A 25,047-nucleotide genomic window follows, 5' to 3' on the forward strand; every position below is an offset into this window, starting at 1 on the left:
CCTGTGACCAGTGGAGTGCCACAAGGATCAGTGCTGGGTTCACTGCTTTTTGGCATTTATATAAATGATTTGGATGTGAGCATAAGGGGTAGAGTTAGTAAGTTTGCAAATGACACTAAATTGGAAGTGTAGTGGACAGCGAAGAAGGTTACCTCAGATTACAACAGGATCTTGATCAGATGGGTTGAGGAGTGCCAGATGGAGTTTAATTCAGATAAATGCGAGATGCAGCATTTTGGGAAAGCAAATCAGAGCAGGACTTATATACTTAACAGTAAGGTCTTGGGGAGTGTTGCTGAACAAAGAGACTTTGGAATGCAGGTTCATAGTTCATTGAAAATAGAGTCATAGGTAGATAGGATAGTGAAAAAAGCATTTGGTATGCTTTCCTTTATTGGTCAGAGCATTTGAGCACAGGAGTTGGGAGGTCATGTTGTGCTGTACAGGACATTGGTTAGGCCACTTTGGAATATTGTGTGCAAGACTAGTCTTCTTCCTATTGGAAGGATGTTGTGAAACTTGAAAGAGTTCAGAAAAGATTTACAAGCATGTTGCCAGGGTTGGAGGATTTGAGCTACAGGGAGAGACTGAACAGGCTGGGGCTGTTTTCTCTGAAGCGTCAGAGGCTGAGGGGTCACCTTATAGAAGTTTATAAAATCATGAGGGGCATGGATAGAGTAAATAGAAAACATCTTTTCCCTGGGGTGTGGGAGTCCAGAGCTAAAGGACATTGGTTTAGGGTGAGAGGGGAAAGATATAAAAGGGACCTAAGGGGCAATATTTTCACACAGAGAATGGTGTGTGTGTGGAATGAGCTGCCAGAGGAAGTGATGGAGACTGGTACAATTACAACATTTAAAATGCATCTGGATGGGTATATGAATAGGAAGGGTTTAGAGAGTTATGAGCCAAGTACAGGCAAATGGGACTAGATTAGGTTAGGATATCTGGTCGGAATGAATGAGTTGGACTGAAGGGTCTGTTTCCATGCTGTATATCTCTATGACTCTATGTAACAGTTGTTTAAATAAGCTGATCTAAAAATGTTACATCTGGCATGTGCTCTGATCCAATCAGCACCATCACCTGCTAATTTTCACTCCAGTATCTTGTAGTAGGGACAGAATATACTTATGGTGGCACTTGGAAGGGAAAGTGAATTTACATTTGTGCTGTAGTTTGTACTGCTTGGTCAGTAACAGCAATAGTTGAGTAGACAGTCACCAATGGGAAGTAAAGAGGGTATTTTACTAACTACTTACCTCTTGAATAGTTTTGCCAAAGACATAGGTGCCTTGATCTGGGAAACCACCGTTCAGGTATGCCAGAACTCTCTTGACATCTGGCTGACTGTACAGAGGCCTTTGACTGGAGACCAACTTGCTGTGAAATGAGGGGTATTCTTTCTTTAGCATAGCATGGACTTCTGATAGATGCATCTAAGTGATACAGATATCAATCAGTAAATGGGAGAGTCAACATCATTTAAAATGTGCATGTGTGCAACAGCTGAGAATGAAGCCGGCAACATCCCAATGAAAAATCCAAAACAAGAACTTTTGAGACAGATTGGCTAGATTCTCCCCCTCCCTATGGTATCCTGACAAAAAAAAGACAAACTGTGTATAACATCTATGATGGGATCAGAACATATCATATGATGTGGAAGGTACTTCATTGAAAATAAAAGGGTCATTGGCTACATTAAAATCTCGAACCGATTGCCATTTGAACGTTTTAGGTCAGCAATTTGGCAAATTTTTTTCCCTCAGAGGATTGTGCAGCTTTGGAACTCTCTGCCAACGTAGTCAGTAGAAGCAGAGTCATTTAATATTTTAAGGCAGAAGTAGATTCATGTTCAGCAAAGCAACCAAAGGTTTTGGGAAAAGATGGAAATATGGAATTTAAAACGCAAGCAGATCAGCCATGACATCAATTGAATGGTGGAAAAGACTTAATGACTGGGATGTTTAAGCATTGCATGATCACTAGTAGTTCCTCAACTTATTTCTATATTTAAAAGTAAAGACACTGCTAGACAAATACCAGAAATAAATAATTTGTTTAACTTCATCACACTTATGAGCTTGGCTCCAATGAGAGCAAATGTTATCAGGATGGCAGGAAATTTAATACTTTGCTACCCACATTCCAGTGTTGGCAGCAAACACTGAAGATTAAGGAGAATGGAGCCAAAATTTAAAGTTGCCTCACCACTGCCTCAATATTTGGTTCAATGTCATACTTGAAAAACAGTTAGTATTGCAACAGTGTGACATTTTCCATTTCCATTTCCCTTTCTCTTGACAGCCTTCCTGTTTGAACCTGCCAAATCACTCAGAGTAGTCCTAAATGATCTGCACTTCCTTGCTCCTCAGACCCAATTAATTTAGAATCTTCACCGACATTTCAGAGAGAGAAGGCTATCATTCCATCAGTGTATGGATTACATGTGAAACCTCATTTTTGAAACTTAATGGTCAATGTTCTCAACTGCTCAGTCACCAGTCATCAAAAATAAGTAAAGTTGCACATCATACTGACAGTGAGAAGGTTGTTGGCTGAACCTAATTGCTCTTTTGTAACCATCAGAACTTTAGGTGTATTTAAGAAACTTTTATAACCTCTCAAAAGTGCACTTAATACGATGGTGAAGACAAAGAAGATTTGACTTTGTATAACTGGCTTGAAAGATTCCTGAGAAATAATTCCAAATAGTTCGCACAATTTGGAATGCCATTATTGTAACATAGCTAAATGCATAGTAAAATTCCACAAACAGCAACACCTCAAATGACCAGCTTATTTTCTTCATGATGCTTGCTGAGAGAACCATTTTCCTCAGGACACCAATTGCCACTGTCCATCAGATTCATTGAATCAAATTAAAAACTTTTAAAAATTAAAGGTTGACTTTAATAACTTATGTCAAGAATAGTACACTTCTGATAACAAGGCTTTCCTGTGGAGTGTCATTCTAGGTCACTTGCTTAGGTCGTGGAAATGCTTGAACCTACAATGCTCTGGTTCAGAGGTAAGAGCACTATCAACTGAGTCAAACTAAGCTTTTAGAAAAATCCTTAATTTGACCATAGAGAGAAGCAATTACCTCCATACTTTGTACATCTTCCAGGAGTTTCACCTCCTCTGGTGAAGGTTCTGTCCACCCTCCTGCTACGGCTACTGGCTGAATTGAACTCTTGGTGGGCACCATGCTAGCTGGTCCCATTGATCCCACTCGCCTCCCTGTAAAAATTAAGCGATTGAGGTGGAACTTCACTCTCTGATTCTTTCTCAGGTAATGTAACTTAGGTAATGTAATCACCCCAGTTTCAAATGAAGAAAAAACTAGAATAGGAAAGTGTCAGGACATTGGTTTGGATCAAGGTAGTCTGTTTTTTCAATAAGGCATAATGGCCCACTGTATGCAAATGGCCTAAAACCTATTTTAGATGCAAACTGTAGACACTGGTTTGAATAATAACGTTCAATTAATGAACACTTCACAGTGATGCTTAAACATCCATTTCACATCTGAAAAGTGAAGGTTTTGTCATCAAATTGCCAGCCCAAGCAATGTATCAATGAAAGGGATGCAGGTGACGAATTATGCAACAGGACTGACTCTCAGTGTGCACAACAGCTTTCTCTGTTTCATTACCTTGAATATGACGCATTTTGTGTTTCATTTTATCAAGATCAAACAGAACTTTCTGCTTTTGCAGCCATTGTTTCCGTTGCAGTTTCAGTCTTCTGTTTGATTCTGAAATTAGAAGACAGCCATGGTTACTATTCTACAGATTACAGCTTTCCAGGTTATATTGACCGAGGCATTTATAAATTACTCATACACTGGAGGTGTCTTAGATTAATGCTTACTTGGCAGAGAAACTGCTGATTCGAACGAGGTTTTGATGTTAGCAGATCTCCCGAGGACCTGGCTGAAATAATAGAGAAGTTGATGTGAATCCCCTCTTCTGCCCTGAAGGGTATATTTCTCAGATTGTTAGTGTTGTGCAAAATGGGCAAAATGCAAAACTATGTGTCTACTTTCATTGTGGAAGTTGAGGAAAGTATATTGTGAATGTAATAGAATGTGAGAGTAAATATGTGCGAATAAAGTGCTTGCCTGTGAGACAGATTAAAAGTGAATGCTTGAAAAAATGAAAGTGTTATGTTAGAGTGAGTATATGGGTGAACGTGACAGAGCTATGACTGAGTGTTTTACTATGATGTATATATAAGCATGTGTCAGTGTGTTGTAGATTGTGAATTGACATGTGTGTGTGAGATGATGTATGATAGTGTATGTTTGAGAGTTGAGTCATATAGAGGCAGAGTTCTTAATGGGGATCCATAGACTCCTAGCTTTCTGAGTAAATATTTCAATATGGGTTCATTAGTGGCTCTCTATCTCCACCACACAACTAATTTAAGGTAAATTTGCTCTCAGTTCCCAAAGGGTACAGAATTCAGTCCAACAAATTTTACTTTCCATTCATGAATCATTGCTTAGTAGCACTGGAGAATCACATCAGTTCTCGGCTGCTGCACAAGTCATGAGGAAGTCAAATTCTGTGCTTAGTCCTTCATTGATGAATTGCAATAAGCATTCACATGGATGGAAAATGACAAAACCTGTAGCCCTGATGACATTCCAATGGAAGTCTTCAAAGCAGGTGGTCCTTTGCCCACATTAAGACTCCATGCACTGACCCTGCAGGTTTGGAAGGAAAAACGATTCCCATTTGATTTCAACACTGATAGTTGTGACTATTTTCATGAAGGGAGTTAAATCATGCTGTGGAAACTGTCAATGTATTTCTGTTTTCCAAATCAGAGAAGATTCTGAAATGCATTCTCCTGAATAGCTTCCTTCCTGAAGCTGAGAGAATCTTGCCATAGATACAATGTAGCTGAGGAGCTTTCCAGAGGAACTTCTGACATGGCAAATTCAGAAAAATGTTGAGATCGACAACAGAAATTCTTTACTGTATTTATCAACTTGCCTTAAGCATTTGATTCAGTTGTTGCAAGGCTCTGTCGGTTGTTCTCCAGAGATCTGGATGTTTAAGAAACCTCATCACAATTGTGCAACTGCTTCATGACTTTTTCATTCACTCATGAGATGTGGGCCTCTTTGGCTGGCACAGCATTTATTATCAGTCCCTAATTGCCCTTGAGAAGGTGGTGGTGAGCTGCCCTCTTAAACCACTACAGTCTACCTGCTGTGGTTTGATCCACAATGCTACTCAAAAATGAATTCCAGAATTTTAACCCAGAGAAGATCAATCACCTCTAGTGTGCATATCAAATGTTGCTGAGATCGAAAACTCTTCAACCTCTCTTATCAAAGTTAACTAACTGCCATTGTCATTCATTGCCTACAATATGCAAATGACTACAGTGATTTTTCCTCACTCTGCCCCAGATTGACAAGATGCTCTTGATCTTTTCAATTCTGCATAGATAAGATTCAATCTGCCTCTAAATATTGTCCAAACAAAACATAGATATCAAACCGGACGTGGTTCATCAGATATTCTATCTGTCATACATGTTGGAGGAGAAACCTCTTAATATACTGAGCATCTCTCACACCTTGGCAGGCACCTCTCAGAAAAGGCCACCATTGCTGAGAAGATCCCATATCAGAACAGCTGTGCCAGCTCTACAAATAATGGCAGTGATTGTTTGACAACAATGACCTCCACAAGTCAACAAAACTCTGAGTGCACAAAGCAGTTATTCTCAATGCTCCAAAATAGCAGTGATGCCTGTATTGTATATCAGCTATATCTAAGAATGCTAGAAAATTTCCATTAGCAATGCCTCCTCCATTTAACAAGAGGATGCCAAACAAGCTGTAGTGTTCATTTGAAATCAGCTCTACAAGCATTTAGGCAAAATTCTTGCAAACCCAATTATAGACTGATTGGATAATGTCCAGATCGAGTCATAGAGTCATAGAAATATACAGCATGAAAACAGACCCTCCAGTCCGACCAGATATCCTAACTAAAACTAATGCCATTTGCCAACATTTGGCCCATATCCTTTTCAACCTTTCCTATTCATATACCCATCCTGATGCCATTTAAATGCTGTAATTGTACCAGCCTCCACCACTTCCTCTGACAGCTCATTCTATACATGAACCACCATCTGTGTGAAAACGTTGCCCCTTCAATCCCTTTTAAATCTTTCCCCTCTCACATTAAACCTATGCCCTCTAGTTTTGAACTCCCGCACCCAGTAAAAGACCTTGTCTATCCTATCCATGCCTCTCATGATCTTATAAACTTCTATATCATCACTCCTCAGCCTCTGACACTCCAGGGAAAATAGCCCCAGCCTATTCAGCCTCTTCCTATTGCTCAAACCCTCCAACCCTGGCAACATCCTTGTACATCTTTTCTGAACCCTTTCAAGTTTCACAATATCCTTCCTATAGCAAGTAGACCAGAATTGCACCAGTTGACTGAAAAGTGTCTCCCCCACCAAGTCCTGTCTTTCAATTGGAGTGACTGACAATCAACCTCATGTTGATAGTCTACTATTTGCAGGCACAGTCTGCCAACCACAGTGACAATGTACCAATACAGTAACAAGCATTGACAATATACCAACTTCACAACAACAATCCACCAAGCTCTTGTGACATTCTATCAATCGCATTGACAATTTACCAGCTTCACACTGATGGTCTACTAGCTTCATAATGACAGTCTGGCAATCTATTTGACTTGAGGTGGCACTGTGGCTCAGTGGTTAGCACTGATGTCTCATAGTGCCAGGGACCCAGGTTCGATTCCAGCCTCTGGCAATTATGTGGAGTTTGCACATTCTCCCCATGTCTGTGTGGGTTTCCTCCGGGTGCTCCGGTTTCCTCCAACATTCCAAAAATGTGTAAGTTAGTTGCTTTGGCCCTGCTAAATTTCCCATAATGTTCTGGGATGTGTAGGTTAGGTGCATTATTCAGGGGAAATATACAGTGGTAGGGGAATGGGTCTGGGTGGGACACTCTTTGAAGGGTCGGTATGGACCTGTTGGGCCAAAGGGCCTGTTTCCACACTGTAGGGATTCTAAAAACAAACTATCAATCTCACAGTAACAGTTGACTGAGCACAGCAACAGTTCATCAATTAAATGTAACTGAAGCAGGAGGCATTTAAAGGTAATAATATATGTTGTGCCTTTTGAAGACAATGCTACATCTAAAATGATTGATGTTTAGTAACAGGTTTTGCATTAAGTAAAGTAAGAACAATATATAAATATATTTAATTGCCTAGCTACTTTATCTTTTGCATGTAAAAATACTTGTGTTACATTGTGAGGTCAGTGTAATTTTTGTAATGTAGGAAAAGGGACTAAGCAAAGGCAATTTGACATCTAGATTACCATGTCATTGACTGTCCCTCGATTTGTGAGCTAATGCCACACTTTGTCTCCCAAAACATTTCCTCAGTGACAGGAAATTCATGAATCAGACTAATGAGTGTCAGGTTGTTCCTTGTTCTGGACATGAAGGAAGTATCATTTTAGTTCCCAAAACATAATGTACCATCCTTCTTGAAGGTAATTACAGCCATCACATTCCTGAAGTTGTTATTGGGGATGGGGGAGTTCATGTCATGATGCTCAGCAGGTGTTCTCTTCCAACGCACACATGCTTGATATTCTATATTTGCCTTTGGGAGTCAACCTTGAGCTGATGAAAAGCTGTCTTCTTGAATTAAGAACTTAGGTTGTTCTGAAATGGTTCATTTTCATTCTGGGAGATCAGATATTTGAGCATCACTTTCATTGATCTGGTTCCGGTGACAATAATGATTGAATCTAACGGCCTGGGCATGGAGTCTAATGCAGCTGACTTTATTTGATGCCGCCATTGGGGATATGTGAAGGTTTTCCAGTTTGGTTGTCCTAAGTGATAGTGCAGCTGAAGGGAGATGGTGCATCTCACCTGTTGCTATATGGAGAGAAGGTTTCGGCAGCAAAGTGGTCCCAGTCATCATGGTTGGATACATCACCAAACCTTGACCACCAAACTGTCAAGATCAGTGGGACAATGACCATAGTTCAAGGTCCCCACCTTAAATAATGGCATCTGCAGGCTTCTATCAGGATCCATTTACTAACTGACATGGCGAAAGAAGATCACTAACAGGCTGCAACTTGGCAGTCTCTAGTCAAGAATCTGCACGCAGATGTCCTGATGCCTGTGTTGGGCAACAGCATTTGTTATTGAGTCGTACTTTCTAGGATACCCTCTGCTCACCCCAAAGAGGGAGGGGCTGGAAAAGTTGCTCAAACAATAATCTGACACATATTCTGCTAGCTGGGATCCCCAGTGGGATTACCACGTTTGTGGTCAAAGTAAGAGAACTCTAAATTTCACAATTTGGAATGTTAAAATGGATAATATGGATAGAAAGCAGGAACAGGATACTGCATTGAATGATCAACCATGATCATTTCGATTAGTGGAACAGGCTTGAATGGCCGAATGGCCTGTTCCTGCTCCCATATTCTATATTCCTTTGTTTCTATATTAACAAATTATATATGTGGCACCGACATGGGGTGCTGCCACAGAAAATCCATGACAACACAAAATTAATTACAATGTGACTATTGTGTAGGCATCTGTAGCTCATCTGTTAACACAGTCAGAAACCAAGTTTGGAGGCTAAAGCGGCACACTGTACTTTAATGACAAATGTACACTCATGCAAACCCCTAATGTCTTTTGAAAGTTGTAAATAATACGAAGGTGCCACTTAAATTTGAGTACAGTAGTGGACTAGCACCTTTGAGAAATGGTGACACACAAGCTCAAGATGGATGCAGGACATTCAGTTTTACAGTAAATTAACTATTTTGAATTGTAAGTATTTTGGTAATACATGGAAATATGCTGAACAGCTATGGTCAGCGGAAGCTCCCATAAACAAGAATATGTTAATGACTCTGATGATGTGTTTTTAGTGATGCTGATTGAGGAATAAATACTAGCTGGGTTCCTGAAGACATGTGACCTTGTCTTTATGACAAGGATTATTTATGGCCAGCACATGAAGTCATACAAGTCCTCAGATTAACTTTGCATTCTAAAATATATATCCAACAGTGGAACATTTCCTCAGCAATCAAATGTCAGCTTCTTTGTTACTCAAACCTCTAGAATCCAAATAAGCCCCCAGCATTCTGACTTAGACATACCAAGAGCAGGTAGCATGCATCATTTTCTAACATATGAACACATGAATTAGGAGCAGGAGTAGGCCATTGAGATGCATGAATGCTCAAGATTCCTAAAGAGCTGAGCTGCAATCTTTCAGAGGATACTATGTAATGTAGAAACAGGAGACACTAGGATGGTGCACCTTACCCACCTGCTTTCATTGCCTAACACTAGCTTGATCTTCCTGTGGCGTAGTTGAATGTTTTGCCCCACCCTAAATCCAATTTGACAAGTTGCTCTTGGCATTATTCAGTAGCTCATTGACTGAATGCAAATCAGGCTTAGAACACAAAATATTTCAGGGCTCCTGGTGAACCCATTGGATGGAGTGCTGAGGGTTATGAGCATACTGACATAGATACAAAAAGGAGTGAGTCCAAATTCTTTCCAGTAACCAGCTCTCTACCCTAGAAGAGGCTGATAATTTATGTACTGCACCAGAAAATCACAAAGATGGCTGTCAGATCCTGCTATAAAGGCCATTTGGCAAAGGGATCTGTTTGAATGGCTCTTCACTTTCACCATCAACCTTAAGAGCCTAGCGATGGGTTGTGTTGAGTCCCAAATTTGGAGCCTTCAATCATCTTTGGCATGATTAGAATATGGAACTTATTACCACTTAGAGTCGCTGAGGTGAACAATAGTTTGAAGCATTTGAAGGAAGCTAGATCAGTACATGAGGGAGACAGAAATAGAAGGATATGTTGTTAGAGGTGGAGATCGAGTAGCAGGCTCAGGTGGAGTATGAAAAAACAGTTTGGATCGGATGGGTTGAAAGGCTTCTTCTATGCTGCTCTTTGTAAAAGTTCAACATAGCAGGCACTTTAGAAATCAGTAGCTTTTACTAACTAAACTGAGTACTGATTATCTCCAGAACAGTTGAAAACACATAGGTACATAGGGCCCTCTAAAGGTATTTGATGGTACTTCTGGTGTTCGGATATTAATGCCACTGACTGATATCGAAACAAAGGAAGATGATTAAATTAGTTTGCTACTGCAATCTCATCAAACCTTTATACAATTGCAGAAAGAATCTTTACCCCTGTACTCTTATCCTTTCTCAATAACCGTTTGTGTCACTATTGACCACAGTTTAGTGAGAGATTGGAAGTGTTGACATGCAAATAGATCTGGTGCCTTATTCATTATAAGCTCACATGCAGATGTGGCAGTTAGGAAGCCAAATGGCACGTTGGCCTTTATTGAGAAAGGATTAGAGTACAGGGGTAAAGATTCTTTCTGCAATTGTATAAACCCTTGATGAGACTGTACCAAATATATGATTACAGTTTTGGTCTCCTTTCTATTGTCAAGTATAGAGGGAATGCACCGTGGGTTTATCACACTGATTCCTGGGATGGCAACAGTGCATTATGAGAAGAGATTGAGGAGACTGTGCCTGTGTTCTCTATAGATTAGAAGAATGAGAAATTATATTAAGGCGGCCTACCAAATTGTCACAATGGATTGATGGAAGAAGGACATTTACCCAAGATGTGATGATGGGCATTTACAAAATGGAAGAATTTGCAGAATTATGAGGTGCAAAGCAACCTGAATGTCCTTGTGCAAGAATCATAGAAGGTTAGTACATAGATTCAGCAAGTCATTAAGAAGGCAAAATGAAATGTTGGCCGTAGTTGAATGGAATTAAACTTGGTATCCAAGATCTGTTATTTGTAAGGTCTGGTGAGAACAATTGAGTAATTTTTAATCTATTTTTCTAATCAACCTGTGCAGAGATATTATTGTACACCTCTGGAGCAGGTGGGACTTGAACGCAGGCCTCCTGATCCATGGTTAGGGACACTACCACAAAGAGTCTTTGAGTATTTTTAAATCACCGTATTATGAGATCAATGGTACTGAGGTTGATTTGGTTTGACTTGCTATCCGTGTGCCATAGCAAAGCAGAACAGCCAGTAACATCAAGACAGCAGAAATGCAAAGTTAAATACGAGGGCTAGATGATATCATATAGAATGCTACTCCACTGAATATTGTGTGAAAAAGAATGTTGGTGTCTGACTCCACCATTTAAATGGATTGAATAATGTGAAGTCCCTGAAGTAACTTCACTACATGATCACCAACAAAGTCAGATTGTTTTTCCTTATTCAGGTGTGCATGACTGGTGTGCCATGCATTGGTCTGAGGCAACTTCTCTTCCTTTGCAATGTAACACTATGATCAGTAATGACTTATTATGACCTTGGCCTTTTGCATATTTTCGAAACGTTTGCTAGCATCCAAACACCTGTATTTGTATTTAAAACTCAGACTTTGCCTAGTGTGTTCCATTTTGGCAGTTATCTATCTCTTTGCTCATCACATATCTCATGGATTCCCCTCTGTCTTTGAAGTAAAATATCCTGTCATTCCCTTCACTACTATACATAGGGACAGATATACCATCAACAAGATGCATCAAGACATCTTCAAAAACCCTTCCAAATCCACAATCTCTATCACGGGGAGGCCAAGGTGAAAGAGTCATGGGAACACAACTATCTGCAAGTTCCCCTCCAAGTCACATACCATCCTGACTTAGAACTACAGTATATTGTTCCTTGTCACAGGATAGAAATCCTGGAATCCCCTTCTTAGCAACATGGAGGGTAGCCCTATATCCAAAGTACTGCAGCAGTTTAAGAAGACAGCTCAAAACCACTTCCTCCAGGGCAACTGGGGATGAACAATAAGTGCTGGCCCAGATGGCGACCCTCACATCCCATGATCAAATTCAAAAAAACTGAGAAAATTTGTTTATTTGACTGGATGAGTCATGCTCCAATGTTATTAAACCTAAATATTTTCCAGATTTTGCCAGTTTTTTTCACTGATCTCATTCCTCAAATCTCTGTAGTATTCCATAAAAATGATGATTTGTTATTCAGTCATTGAAAGCACAGAAACAAACCTTCATCAGAAAACTTCATCAGAGGGGATTCCTTCCTGAGCTTTTCAATCATGTTAGATTCACTTGCATTTGAATGTGAGCTATATGTTATGTAGCAATCCCAAGCAAATTTTTATTGAATTCATTCGTGGAATGTGGGCATCATTGGCTAGGCCAGCATTTATTGCCCATCCCTAATACCCCATTTAAGAGTCAACCACATTGCTGTGAGTAAGGAGTCACGTGTAAGCTAGGCCGGCAGTTTCCTTCCCAAAAGAGTATTAGTGAACCAGATGGGGATTTTTCCAACAATCGACAATGGTTTTGTGACCATCAATAGACTCTTAATTCCAGGTTTTTATTGAATGTATAATTACAACATTTACCATGGCAGGATTTGAACCCAAGCCCCGACAACATGACCCGAGACTCTGGATTAATAGTGTCAATACCACAAGGCCGTTGCCTCCCCAGTAGCAGCCAATTGTCTCCAGGATAAAAGATCAAACTGGTCGGCCAAATAATATGTGAACACCTGAAAAAGACCCTTACAAACTGCACTGCAGACCACTTCTATTGGGAAAACATTGCAACTGACCATGTCATGTAGAGATAAGCACTTAAATTTCAGCATATTTCAAACAGCATCTACACCAAATCCACAACATCCAACATGCCCAGTGGAAGGCCGGATGTGGTTTGGACCGAAGGGTCTGTTTCCATGCTGTATGAGTCTATGACTCTATGTGTCAGAAGCTTTCCTGAGCACCAATATTGACTGCATGAACTGCCCACTCTGTGAACATCCATGCCAAACCTGCATTGGACTCCCCAGCCATGAGGATCCAGAGAAGACAATGAAATAGTTTATAATTTTGGCCTTTGCAAACAATGAGGAGTTTACCATGATATATTTTACAATATAGGGACATTTGGCATTGACTCCCTCCAGGCCTCTTTGCTACTTTGTCTTAATGAATGCTACCAGAAAAAGCATAATAAGTTAAATGAGACAATAAGCTGCAGGATTCATTATATTTCAAAAGTAAGCACATTCCTAACCTGTAATTAATTAATCATTTCAGCAGCAGCCGAGAATATGCCTCCCTAGAAAGTAGTCACTTGTTTTAAATAGTGAAATATTTATCACATGCTGTTCCACTGTGTTTTGCAGTTTTATAGATATCTTTTAATCAACTTGTTAGGAGAAGTTGTTCTGTAGTTTTATATCAGTGAATTTGATTGCCAGGTGGATGTTGTAAATTTTCTGTTAGAGCTAAAACGTTCATTGTTAAAAATAGTGCAGCACAGAAATCCATGAGGAAGAGCTGTTTGTAAGGTTTGACTGCACCACAGATATTTCTTCACATCTGCACCTTTGGATTCCACTTCCACAGGATGTAATAAACTAAAGCATAATCATATGCACAATGGATCTTTTTTCACAGACAGCATAGTGTGGAATACCAGCGTAAGCTCAAGTGCTGAAAATAATTGGTGTGGCAGAATGTGACTGATGTTCAATACTGCTCCCTAAGCAGGAAGCTGACGAAGACGCTTTCTGTCGGTTATACCACTCTCTCAATTTTTAATAAACTTATTGCAATGTGAATTGGTTGGTCTGCGCCCATTTTATACTATTTCACCAAGTCAAAATGATTTTGTTTGCACCTTCCTTAATGTATAGCTCAACTCTGACATTCACATTGATTATATATCCTTTTGTACCCTTGCCTGGAAAAACCAAACTCATCTCAGATTCAGTGTATTAATTAGACTAGCATCTATTGACTGTCGTGGTAGAACATTCTACACTTCATTCACCCTTTCCAAAGGAAGTATTTCAGAACTTATCTACTGAATAGCTTTGCTCTGCCATTAAAGTTATGTCCCTTTTTCATGGAGACCACACCAATAGAAAACTTTTTGCCCCACCTGTTCCATCAATTATTTTCATAATCCAAAAAATCTCAATTAAATCATCCTAACTCCCTAATTTGCACCAATCAGGATAATTTACAGGAATATCCCATCTAATCCCAAACCACAAGTTATTGAGGAATAAAATTCTGTTCAAGTTTCCAGGCCATTCTTCTTAGCCACCTGAGTATTTTCAACACTTTTCTGTTTCAAATGCAAAAATATTGGGCTATGTAATGAAGTGTTGCGTGAAAACACTGCATGAATGCCAAGCTACACACATTTTTAAAACTCAAATTGGCAAATAGTAAGTTCTTACCACTCAAAGGCACAAATGATTCACCACAGGACACCCAGACCTCTATGGGATTCCTGACAATGAGGCTAATGAGTTCAGTGTCTATACTCTCCAAGTCCTCTGTGGTGATCCGGGGCAATCTCTGTACCAAGTGGTCAGTCCCATGGGTCGATGGCTCAGCCCAGTCTAGGAGTGGAAACATGAATCACAGGAATCAACTATGTTGGCAAGTGAGTGTATGATAAAAGACTGATATTCCTCTGATTTTCATCCTATTTGCATCCATCCTAGAAGTGGGGCAGTAAATGGCCTCAAAATAAATCTCCTATTCACCCTATCGTTTACATCCTTTCCGATGTTTCACCAGACTTTCTAGCTGAAACAGGTGCTATCTGTGGTTCAGCGGGTAGTACTCTCATGTGAGTCAGAAAATTGAAGGTTCAATCCCCAACTCTCTGAATATGAATGCATAAGGTAATATGAATACATGACTGAAGTGTAACATCCTTACTTTTATGGTCAATTCCTCTCATAATAACAGATAGCATCCCATTAACCTTCTTAATCACTTACTGTACCTGCAAGCTAACATTTTATGACTCATCTACTAGAACACTTGGATCCCTTTGCAATTTGGAAATTCACAATTGTTTTCCACTTAGTTAATTTTTAAAAAATTATTCCTGCCAAAGTGAATAGCACTATGCTTGATCTGCCAGATTTTTGCCCTCTTACTCAACCTGTCAATAATGGTCTGTCAACTCCTTATGTCCTCTTCAAACCATACTTCCCTCTGTGTCATCTGTAAATTTAGCTACTATGGCTGCACTCCTCTCACCTAAGCCATTGAAGTAAATTGTAAAATGTTTAGGTCCTAGCATGGACTCCTGTGGGATCCCACTTGTCACATTATGCCAATCAGAGAACCCATTTATACATACTCTGTTTTCTGTCAATCTTCTGTTGAACATAGGACCAAAAGAAAGCTATTTGACCCATCAAAACCTCTCTGCCATTTCCCATGGTCACTGTCAATATCCCCACTCTCAATGGGCCAACATTAACCAGCCACTTTCTCTTTGTACAACTATAAACTCACTTTTCATTGTCTTTTATGTCCCTTGCGAGTTTTTTTTCATAATCCCTCATCATCATTCTTCTCAGCCACTTTATGGCCTTTTGTTGGTCTTTGTATCTGTCCCATTCTTTGGGATCTGTACTGTTCTTTGCATTTTTTGCTGCCCTTACCTCCTTAGATATCCATGGCTTTTTTTGTGAGGTGAAGCTTTTCCTTTCCATGGACATAAATTGCTTCTAAATAGCATTAATGTTTCTTTGAACACCCTCTATTCTTCCTCGATTGTTTTACTTGTTAGAAGAGCTTCCCAGTTTACCATGGACAATCTCTGCCTCATCCCATTAAAGTCGACCTTACTTAAATCCAAAATTCTAGTAACTCATAAGGTTGAGGAAACAGGGTTCAGACAGAGCAGTGGAGGGATACAGGATAGCCAGAAGGGACCTGAAGAAAGGGATTAGGAGAGCTAAGAGAGGGCATGAAAAATCCTTGGCAGATAGGATCAAGGATAACCCCAAGGCATTTTATGCGTATGTGAGAAACTTGAGAATGACGAGAACGAGGGTAGGTCCGATCAAGGACAGTAGTGGGAGATTGTGTATTGAGTCGGAAGAGATAGGAGAGGTCTTGAACAAGTACTTCTCTTCAGTATTTACGAACGAAAGGGCCCGTATTGTTGAAGAGGAGAGTGTGAAACGGACTGGTAAGCTAGAAGAGATACTTGTTAGGAAGGAAGATGTGTTGGACATTTTGAACAACTTGAGGATAGACAAGTCCCCCGGGCCTGACGGGATATATCCTAGGATTATGTGGGAAGCAAGAGAGGAAATTGCAGTACCGTTGGCAATGATCTTCTCGTCTTCACTGTCAACGGGGGTGGTACCAGGGGACTGGAGAGTAGCGAATGTTGTGCCCCTGTTCAAAAAAGGGAATAGGGATAACCCCGGGAATTACAGGCCAGTTAGTCTTACTTCTGTGGTAGGCAAAGTAATGGAAAGGGTACTGAGGGATAGGATTTATGAGTATCTGGAAAGACACTGCTTGATTAGGGACAGCCAGCACGGATTTGTGAAGGGTAGGTCTTGCCTTACAAGTCTTATTGAATTCTTCGAGGAGGTGACCAAGCATGTGGATGAGGGTAGAGCAGTGGATGTAGTGTACATGGATTTTAGTAAGGCATTTGATAAGGTTCCCCATGGTAGGCTTATGCGGAAAGTTAGGAGGCATGGGATAGAGGGAAATTTGGCCAATTGGATAGAAAACTGGCTAACCGGTCGAAGTCAGAGAGTGGAGGTAGATGGTAAATATTCAGCCTGGAGCCCAGTTACAAGTGGAGTTCTGCAGGGATCAGTTCTGGGTCCTCTGCTGTTTGTAATTTTTATTAATGACTTGGATGAGGGAGTCGAAGGGTGGGTCAGTAAATTTGCAGATGATACGAAGATAGGTGGAGTTGTGGACAGTGAGGAGGGCATTTGTCGTTTGCAAAGGGACTTAGATATGACGCAGAGCTGGGCTGAGGAGTGGCAGATGGAGTTCAACCCTGCCAAGTGTGAGGTTGTCCATTTTGGAAGAACAAATAAGAATGCGGAATACAGGGTTAATGGTAGGGTTCTTAGTCAGGTGGAGGAACAGAGGGATCTTGGGGTCTATGTACATAGATCTTTGAAAGTTGCCACTCAGGTGGATAGAGTTTGTAAGAAGGCCTATGGTGTATTATCGTTCATTAGCAGAGGGATTGAATTCAAGAGTCGTGAAGTGATGTTGCAGCTGTACAGGACTTTGGTTAGGCCACAGTTGGAGTACTGTGTGCAGTCCTGGTCGCCTCACTTTAGGAAAGATGTGGAAGCTTTGGAGAGGGTGCAGAGATTTACCAGGATGTTGCCTGGAATGGAGAATAGGTCGTACGAGGATAGGTTGAGAGTTCTCGGCCTTTTCTCGTTGAAACGGCGAAGGATGAGGGGTGTCTTGATAGAGGTTTATAAGATGATCAGAGGAATAGATAGAGTAGACAGTCAGAGACTTTTTCCCCGGGTACAACAGAGTGTTACAAGGGGACATAAATTTAAGGTGAAGGGTGGAAGGTATAGGGGAGATGTCAGGGGTGGGTTCTTTACCCAGAGAGTGGTGGGGGCATGGAATGCGCTGCCCGTGGGAGTGGTAGAGTCAGAATCATTGGCGACCTTTAAGAGGCATTTGGATAGGTACATGGATGGGTGCTTAATCTAGGATAGAAGTTCGGCACAACATCGTGGGCCGAAGGGCCTGTTCTGTGCTGTATTGTTCTATTGTTCTATTGATCTTTGTTTACCTCTCACAAACACAACATGAATCTCAATCATATTATGATCACAAACTATTAGGGCACTAATTAAATCAGACTCATTGCTCCTTACTAGATCCAATATAACTTGTCCCTTTGTCACATCAGAGACATATTGCCGTAGGGAAGTATTCTCAACACATTCAAGAAATTTCCAACGTTTCTGGGAAATGCTTGTCTATCTCTCCCAGTCTATGTTAAGATTAAAATCCTCATTAATACTACTCTGCTTTTGCTACATAACTGCCTAATTTCAGCCCTTATGCAATATAACACTGCTGAGCTGCAACCAGGCAGTCTATATATTACATCTATTGTGGTTTTAGCTATGACTTATTGTGGTTCATCTGTTCCACCCATAAGGTCTCCAGTGGGCGCTTTCCCCTCATTAAATCCTCCCTCTCTATAGAAGTAATTCTGTTTCTAATCAACAATGTTACTCACCTGCTCTGCCATTTTCTCTATCCCTCCTGTATACTTTATAACCTGATATATTTAGTTCCCAGTCCAGACTAACTCACAGCTATGTCTTTGTAATGGCTACTATATCATAATTTCCCATTTGAATCTATGCCTGAAGCCCATTTAGTTTGTTCCTTATACTCCATGCATTTGTATAAAGAATTTTGGCTGCACACTCTATCATGCCCTCCAGCATCTTATTATTTCTCCCCCCTGCTTTTCTCAATACACTTTTTATCGTTGCATCTTGTTCATTAAACTGGCCCTACCTGTTCATCCTATTAACCTCTACCTTCTGTCCACATGCTGACCTCATGCTCTGGTACCCACTGCCCTGCCACACTAGTTTGAACCCTCCTCAGTGGTACTAGCAACTTCCTGCAAGGATATAGGTGCCTCTTCAATATAAATGATTTGGATGTGAACATAGGAGGTATAGTTAATAAGTTTGCAGATGACACCAAAATTGGAGGTGTAGTGGACAGCGAAGAAGGTTACCTCAGATTACAATGGGATCTTGATCAGATGAGTCAATGGGCTGAGGAGTGGCAGTTGGAGTTTAATTTAGATAAATGTGAGGTGCGACATTATGGAAAAGCAAATCAGATCAGGACTTACACGCTTAATGGTAAGGTCCTAGGGAGTGTTGCTGAACAAAGGGACTTTGGAGTGCAGGTTCATAGTTTCTTGACAGTAGAGTTGCAGATAGATAGGATAGTGAAGAAGGAGCTCAGTATGTTTTCCTTTATTAGTCAGAGTATTGAGTACAGGAGTTGGGAGGTCATGTTGTGGCTGTACAGGACATTGGTTAGACCACTTTTGGAATACTGTATGCAATTCTGGTATCCTTCTTATTGGAAGGATGTTGTGAAACTTGAAAGGGTTCAGAAAAGATTTACAAGAATGTTGCCAGGGTTGGAAGATTTAAGCTGAATAGGCTGAGGCTGTTTTCCCTGGAGCATCGGAGGCTGAGGGGTGACATTATGGAGGTTCATAAAATCATGAATAGGATAAATAGACAAGATCTTTTCCTTGTGGTAGGGCAGTCCAGAACTAGAGGGCATAGGTTATGGTGGGAGAGGAAAGATATAAAAGGGACCCAAGGGCCAACTTTTTCACGCAGAGGGTGGTGCGTGTATGGAATGAGCTGCTGGAGGCAGTGGTGGAGGTCGGTACAATTACAGCATTTAAAATGCATCTGGATGGGTATATGAATAGGAAGGGTTTAGAGGGATATGGGCCAAGTGCTGGCAAATGGAACTAAATTAGATTAGGATATCTGGTCAGCATGGATGAGTTGGACCGAAGGGTCTATTTCTGTGCTGAACATCTCTATGACTCTATGAATCTCAGTGCAACTTATCCTACTTCCACAGATCCCACATGCCCTGAAAGAAATCTCAATGATCCAAATACCTGAATCCATCCCTCCTACACTAGCTCTTTAGCGAGGTATTGAGCTGTACTATCTTCCTACTTCTGATTTCCTTGGCAAGTGGGACAGGGAGTAATGTTGAGACTACAATCCTAGAGGTCATGCTTTTTTACTTCCGGCTTAATTCCCTAAATCCCTTTCGCAGGAACTCATCACCCTTCCTGCTCAGGTCATTAGTTCAAATATGGACCACAACCTCTGGCTGTTCAGAGACATCCTTGACATTTGCATCAATTTCACAGAAAGGGGCCATTCAGTCCATCTTGTCCATGCCGACCCAAAGACACCAAGATGGCCTTTCTAATTCCACCATGCTGCACACGGCTCATAGTCCTACAGCTTAAAGCACTTAAGGGTGCAGACACAAGTATTTATTAAAAGAGTTTAAAATCTCTGCCTCCACCTCCCTCTGTGTAAAAAAAAATTCCTCATGCTGCCTCTAATCCTTGTGGCACTTAGCTTGAGTCTATGACCCTTGGTTTTTAAACTGTATGTCAAGGGAAACAGATATGACTCATCAACTATAGCCTATAGTTTTCTGTTTTTTACCTCTTCCTTCCCTGACTAGAGCGGTTGTAGTGGCTACTTTCCTGGAATCTTTCTGGAATCTAGTGATTTTTTTTAAAAAAGGTAACATTAATATATCCATTACCTCATTAACTACCTCTTTTAAAACCACGGGATAAAGCCCTTCAGGACCCAAGGACCTATCAACCAGCAGCTCCATCGGTTTGTTTAGTGCCGTTTGTTTGGCTTGTAGTTTCCTCTCTTTCTTCCACTTACTGATTTACAGCTGTGTCTAATACTTTTTATATCCTTTGTCAGGAAGACAGAAGCAAAACATTTGTTATTTTTCATCTGCCATTTCCATATGGCCGACTGCCAACGCTCCACTCTCACTCTACAAAAGACTAGCACACACTGCATTTACTCTTTCCTTTTTAAGCATACCTGTAGGAACTCTTGCTATCTACCTTTTATATTTCTAGCTAGCTTCCTCTTAGATGTTAATTGTTTCTCTTGCTTAAGCCTTGGTTTCTCTACCAATCTTTATGTTCTGACCAATCATCTGCTCTTCCAATTATCTGGGCACATTTAAATACTTTTTTCATTATGTTTTATGCTTTCCTTACTTCCTTTAGTTGACTCTTTATCAGTTACTCAATATCAGATACCAAGTCCCAGAAGCCAGTGTGTGGCTGCTGAAGTAATTTGAACTTAAAGGGAATGACATACCTTCTTTGATTTCCTCACTTCCCAATTCACTCGGTCTTCCACCCTCATCCTCATCATTTTGTTTTGTTTTGGATTTGTGTTCTTGCAACGTCTCGTTGACTGCCCATGCTATCAACTCAGGTAGGGTCAGGATCAGGATCCCATCAGCTGTGTACAGTCTGCATGCCGGTCTGGTGAGTGCTAGTCTTTGAGTGCATGTGGCAAGCAACTAGATTAAAACAACCAGAGAAGATAAAGGAAAATAAATAGCACAGGAATGGGGGGAACATAATTATTAACATTGACACAGTTTGTGAGACATTCTTTGTTCTGAAAAGGGGGAATGAATTTCTTTAAATTCAATAACACAGCACTGTGCAACAATGATGAACAAAGTTAAGCCTAGAAATTACATTGTTGACAAGAAAATCACTTAATGAGCAACTTAGTTGTTCAAATGATTGGCAGCACTAATTTTAAGGATTAAATGGCAATACTGTGTACTAGCCATTGCCCATTGCCAGTAACAAACAATTATGTGCCACTCAGGCATTTCACTCGGCAACACTGGGACTTCTTTGGAATTAAGGTTCCCAAGACCAAAGCCCCACCTGCAGAAAAATCTATTGCCTGGCAGTGCCATTAGTAAGGTGGTACAGCACCCACATGAGCCCACAGATGAGTGATAGCTGAGGAATAGTGGGTTGTGTGGGGGTGTCATGCAGCTGAAGTTGCAGGGGAAAGGGAAATGGAGTTGGCTCTCAGTACTTCCTGCCTTCCCTAATGGCAGGCTGTCATTACCTATGAATGGGGGGAACATCCCTTCAGATCCCCTATAAATTGGAAACATGCAAGCCAGCAGGAAGCTTGTTGTACTTCCTCTAAAATTGAGTCTCCGCCTGCCAATGGGTTGTAACAATGCTTTTTGTTTAACTCACTTGTGGGATGTGGTCATTGTTGTCAGGACAGCATTTATAGCGTGTCTCTATTTGTCATTGAGAAAATGATCATAAGCTGCCTTCTTGAACCGCTGCAGTCTGTGCTGAAGGTAGACCCACAATGCTGTGCATGGTAAAATAGTCACTATGGCTTCATCAAGGGTGGGCATGCCAGACAAATCTCTTAGAATTTTTTGAGGAGGTAATGAGCAAAGTAGATGAAGAGGAGCCAGTGGATGTGATCTGTTTAGATTTCCAGAAGGTCTTTGACAAAGTAGTGTACAGGAAGCCACTAAATAAGATAAAAGCCCATGGTGTTAGGGACAAGATGATGGCATGGATAGAGTATTGACTGACTGGTAGAAGGCAGAGATTGGGGATAAAGGGGTCTTTTTCAGGATGGCAGCTGGTGACTAGTGGCGTTCAGCAGGGGTCAATGTTGGAACCACAACTATTCATTTCATACATTAATGACGTCAATGAAGGAACTGAGGGCATTGTTGCAGATAACACAAAGATACGTAGAGGGAGAGGTGTTGTTGAGGAATTAGGGAGGCTATAGAAGGACTTGGACAAGCTAGGAGAGTGGGCAAAGGAATGGCAGTCGGAAAACAATGGAAGCACCACTGGATTTTTCAGATTTCTCTGTTTCTAAAAGTCATCTCTTATCTCTCTCCACACACCTACCAATATCAAGGTTTATTGGTCAATTGTTTTTCCTCTGTATTTTGATTTACCAACAATTAAACTTTAGTTAATATTGTTAGGAGCTAGTTCTTGAGAACACACCCAGGAAAAGTGATACGTGGTTATGCCACACCTTAATAAAGGGAGACAGATAGAATGCAAAACTTCATGCCACTTGCTCATGCAGTGCTATGCAGTCCTGCACTGAGTTACTGCACAGCTTATCAAGTGACCCGCATTCCTGCCAAGGGAGCGCAACAAAGCCAACTCGCCCAACGTTAGGCCAATCTGAACCTCTTAAGGGCAAGGTGCTTTCTGCCTGATACAGAGGATGGAAGGATTGAAGACTTCAGGAAGGAGGCAAAATGGCACAATATGGAAAGGAAGCATTCTCTAGTTATGTGGATGTAACTTATAGAATCACAAGTGTAGGACATGTGTGCAATGACCCAAGAAATTTAATTACTTCACACGAATGATCGGGTCAATGAATGCATCTTCTTGACCTGACTTCTTACAACTAAACAATCAGTCTCACACAATACTCCAATAATCACACTCTAAATCTTCCCAATAATCACTCGCTGACCAACAATCTATGTCAATCGGGCTCAAGCCTCACATCAAAATGCTTCAACTGATCCTTACACAATTATCGCTGAAGCTCACACGCTCACAACTCACAGCTTGAGCATACTTCCAGCTATTACATCGTGTCAAATACATCACCTAAATATATTGCAACACAGTCATTGTCACACTTGGCTTTTCTTCAGCAGGAAAAGATGGCACATCATTGCTGGCTGCAAGAATTAATTGGTCATATGAAGCAACCAACCTGCAAGTTAGATAGATCGTCTTTAAGAGAGAGCATTCACTGGAGTAGTGAGGTTGAAATGATGGGTTGTGATTAAATAAGCATTGTATCTGCCTGCTCTCCATACACACAATGGCTGATTATTATCGTCAACAACATGATGATTAATGTGGGCCTTGGCAGGAGTATAAGATGCAGAGCACATGCTGTCCTCTCACCTCAATCAGCAGTTGGTGACAAATATTGTAGCCCTTAGTTCAGAAAGTGCACAGCAAGTTCAACATAAGGAGCAGACAATTAAAATATCAGATAAATAAGATTTAGTGAAATGTTTCTCTTCAACTTTTATCACAGTGCTGAGCTTTACTAAAATATATAATTAAAATGGTATGCAGGAAATTTAAATATACATAGCGCAGTTCTAAATATATAGATAGCTTGGGAATCTGAGCAATAAACAGTCAAAGATGCTGCTTTGGTAGAATTCAGCTGTAACCCAACATTAAATGCATATCACAGAACTTCCAATGGAAAACGGAGATGATGGTTACAGCAGACATGTGAGGATGCACCTGCCTTCCACTTACTCCATGTGCACATTTACCCTTCAAACCCACTGCTGCAGGGGTTTTATGATTCTATGTGTCTAGAGTAGACATATCATTAGTGCTGAGAATGATTGGCAATCATCTCTCCTGAGAGGCTGGCAAACCAGCATTTGCTGTCCTACATCTGAGCAGATTATTTACTTAGCCTGGCAATATTACCGAGGAAAATGTTGTCCCAATGATCAATTGACCATCCTCATATCCAGCCCCATTTCGGTAGGCCATGACTCTTACTGCCAGTTGGGTCTTGGCAGCTGAGATCTCACGTGAGATTGTCTGCACTGAGGTCTCCTTCCGCAAAGAAATCCATTTCTCTTCCCAGTAAGCCAAAGTATTTTCAACTTCAGAGGTAGAAAGGTCAGTCTGCAAAAAACAGAAGTGAAATCTGCCAGCTTTTACAAATGTGATGTGCAACACCTTGTGCATCCAATTTTAATCATGCCACCAATGTTAACCTTGCTTTCAATGGTTAAAGCCCTAAATTCCAGATATTCATTCCTGAGGGGTGACATTATAGGGGTTTACAAAATCATGAGGAATATAAATAAGATGAATAGCAAAGGTCTTTTCCTTAGGGTGGGGGAGTTCAAAACAAGGGGGCATACTTTTAAGGTGAGAGGAAAAGTATTTAACAGGGACTTAAGGAACAACATTTTCACACAGAGAATGTTTCATATGTATAATGAATTGCCAGAAGAAGTGGCCGATGCAAGTACAGTTATAACATTTAAAAGACATTTGGGCAGGAAAGGCTTGGAGAGATATGGGACAAATGCAGGCAAGTGGGACTAGTTTAGTTTGGGAAACTTGGTCAGTATGGACGAGTAGACCGAAGGTTCTGTTTTCATGCTGGATGATGCTATGCTTCTATGACTCTACGAAAATTTTCATCTCTGAGCTCCTATGACACATATCTTTAAACATAGAATTTTGACCCAGATAATATCTAATATTAAATATCACACTATTTGGTTCGGTATCAGATTTTTCAGATACTTTCCTACAAAGCACCTTATGGCTTTTAAGTACATTAAAGTTGCTACATAAAGGTATTACTGCTGTCACTGATTTTGTTGCCATAGCTGGAGTGAGGACACATTATTAGGAGAAGCTTATC

At 40.7% G+C, this 25,047-nt stretch overlaps 1 protein-coding gene across 1 annotated transcript in view; it reads right to left on the minus strand.

Moving 5' to 3' along the window:
• LOC140493745 (doublecortin domain-containing protein 1-like) overlaps positions 1-25,047 on the minus strand; it is a 621,788-nt gene that overhangs the window by 111,720 nt on the left and 485,021 nt on the right. The window contains exons 31-36 of the mRNA XM_072592573.1: positions 24,090-24,293; positions 20,902-21,109; positions 14,392-14,556; positions 3,662-3,763; positions 3,110-3,246; positions 1,263-1,439 (exon numbers count right to left, since the gene is read on the minus strand). Of these exons, the coding sequence (XP_072448674.1) occupies positions 1,263-1,439; positions 3,110-3,246; positions 3,662-3,763; positions 14,392-14,556; positions 20,902-21,109; positions 24,090-24,293 (993 nt within the window). The remainder of the gene's footprint in view (positions 1-1,262; positions 1,440-3,109; positions 3,247-3,661; positions 3,764-14,391; positions 14,557-20,901; positions 21,110-24,089; positions 24,294-25,047) is intronic.

This window comes from Chiloscyllium punctatum, chromosome 22 (assembly GCF_047496795.1).
Source record: "Chiloscyllium punctatum isolate Juve2018m chromosome 22, sChiPun1.3, whole genome shotgun sequence".
NCBI lineage: Eukaryota > Metazoa > Chordata > Chondrichthyes > Orectolobiformes > Hemiscylliidae > Chiloscyllium > Chiloscyllium punctatum.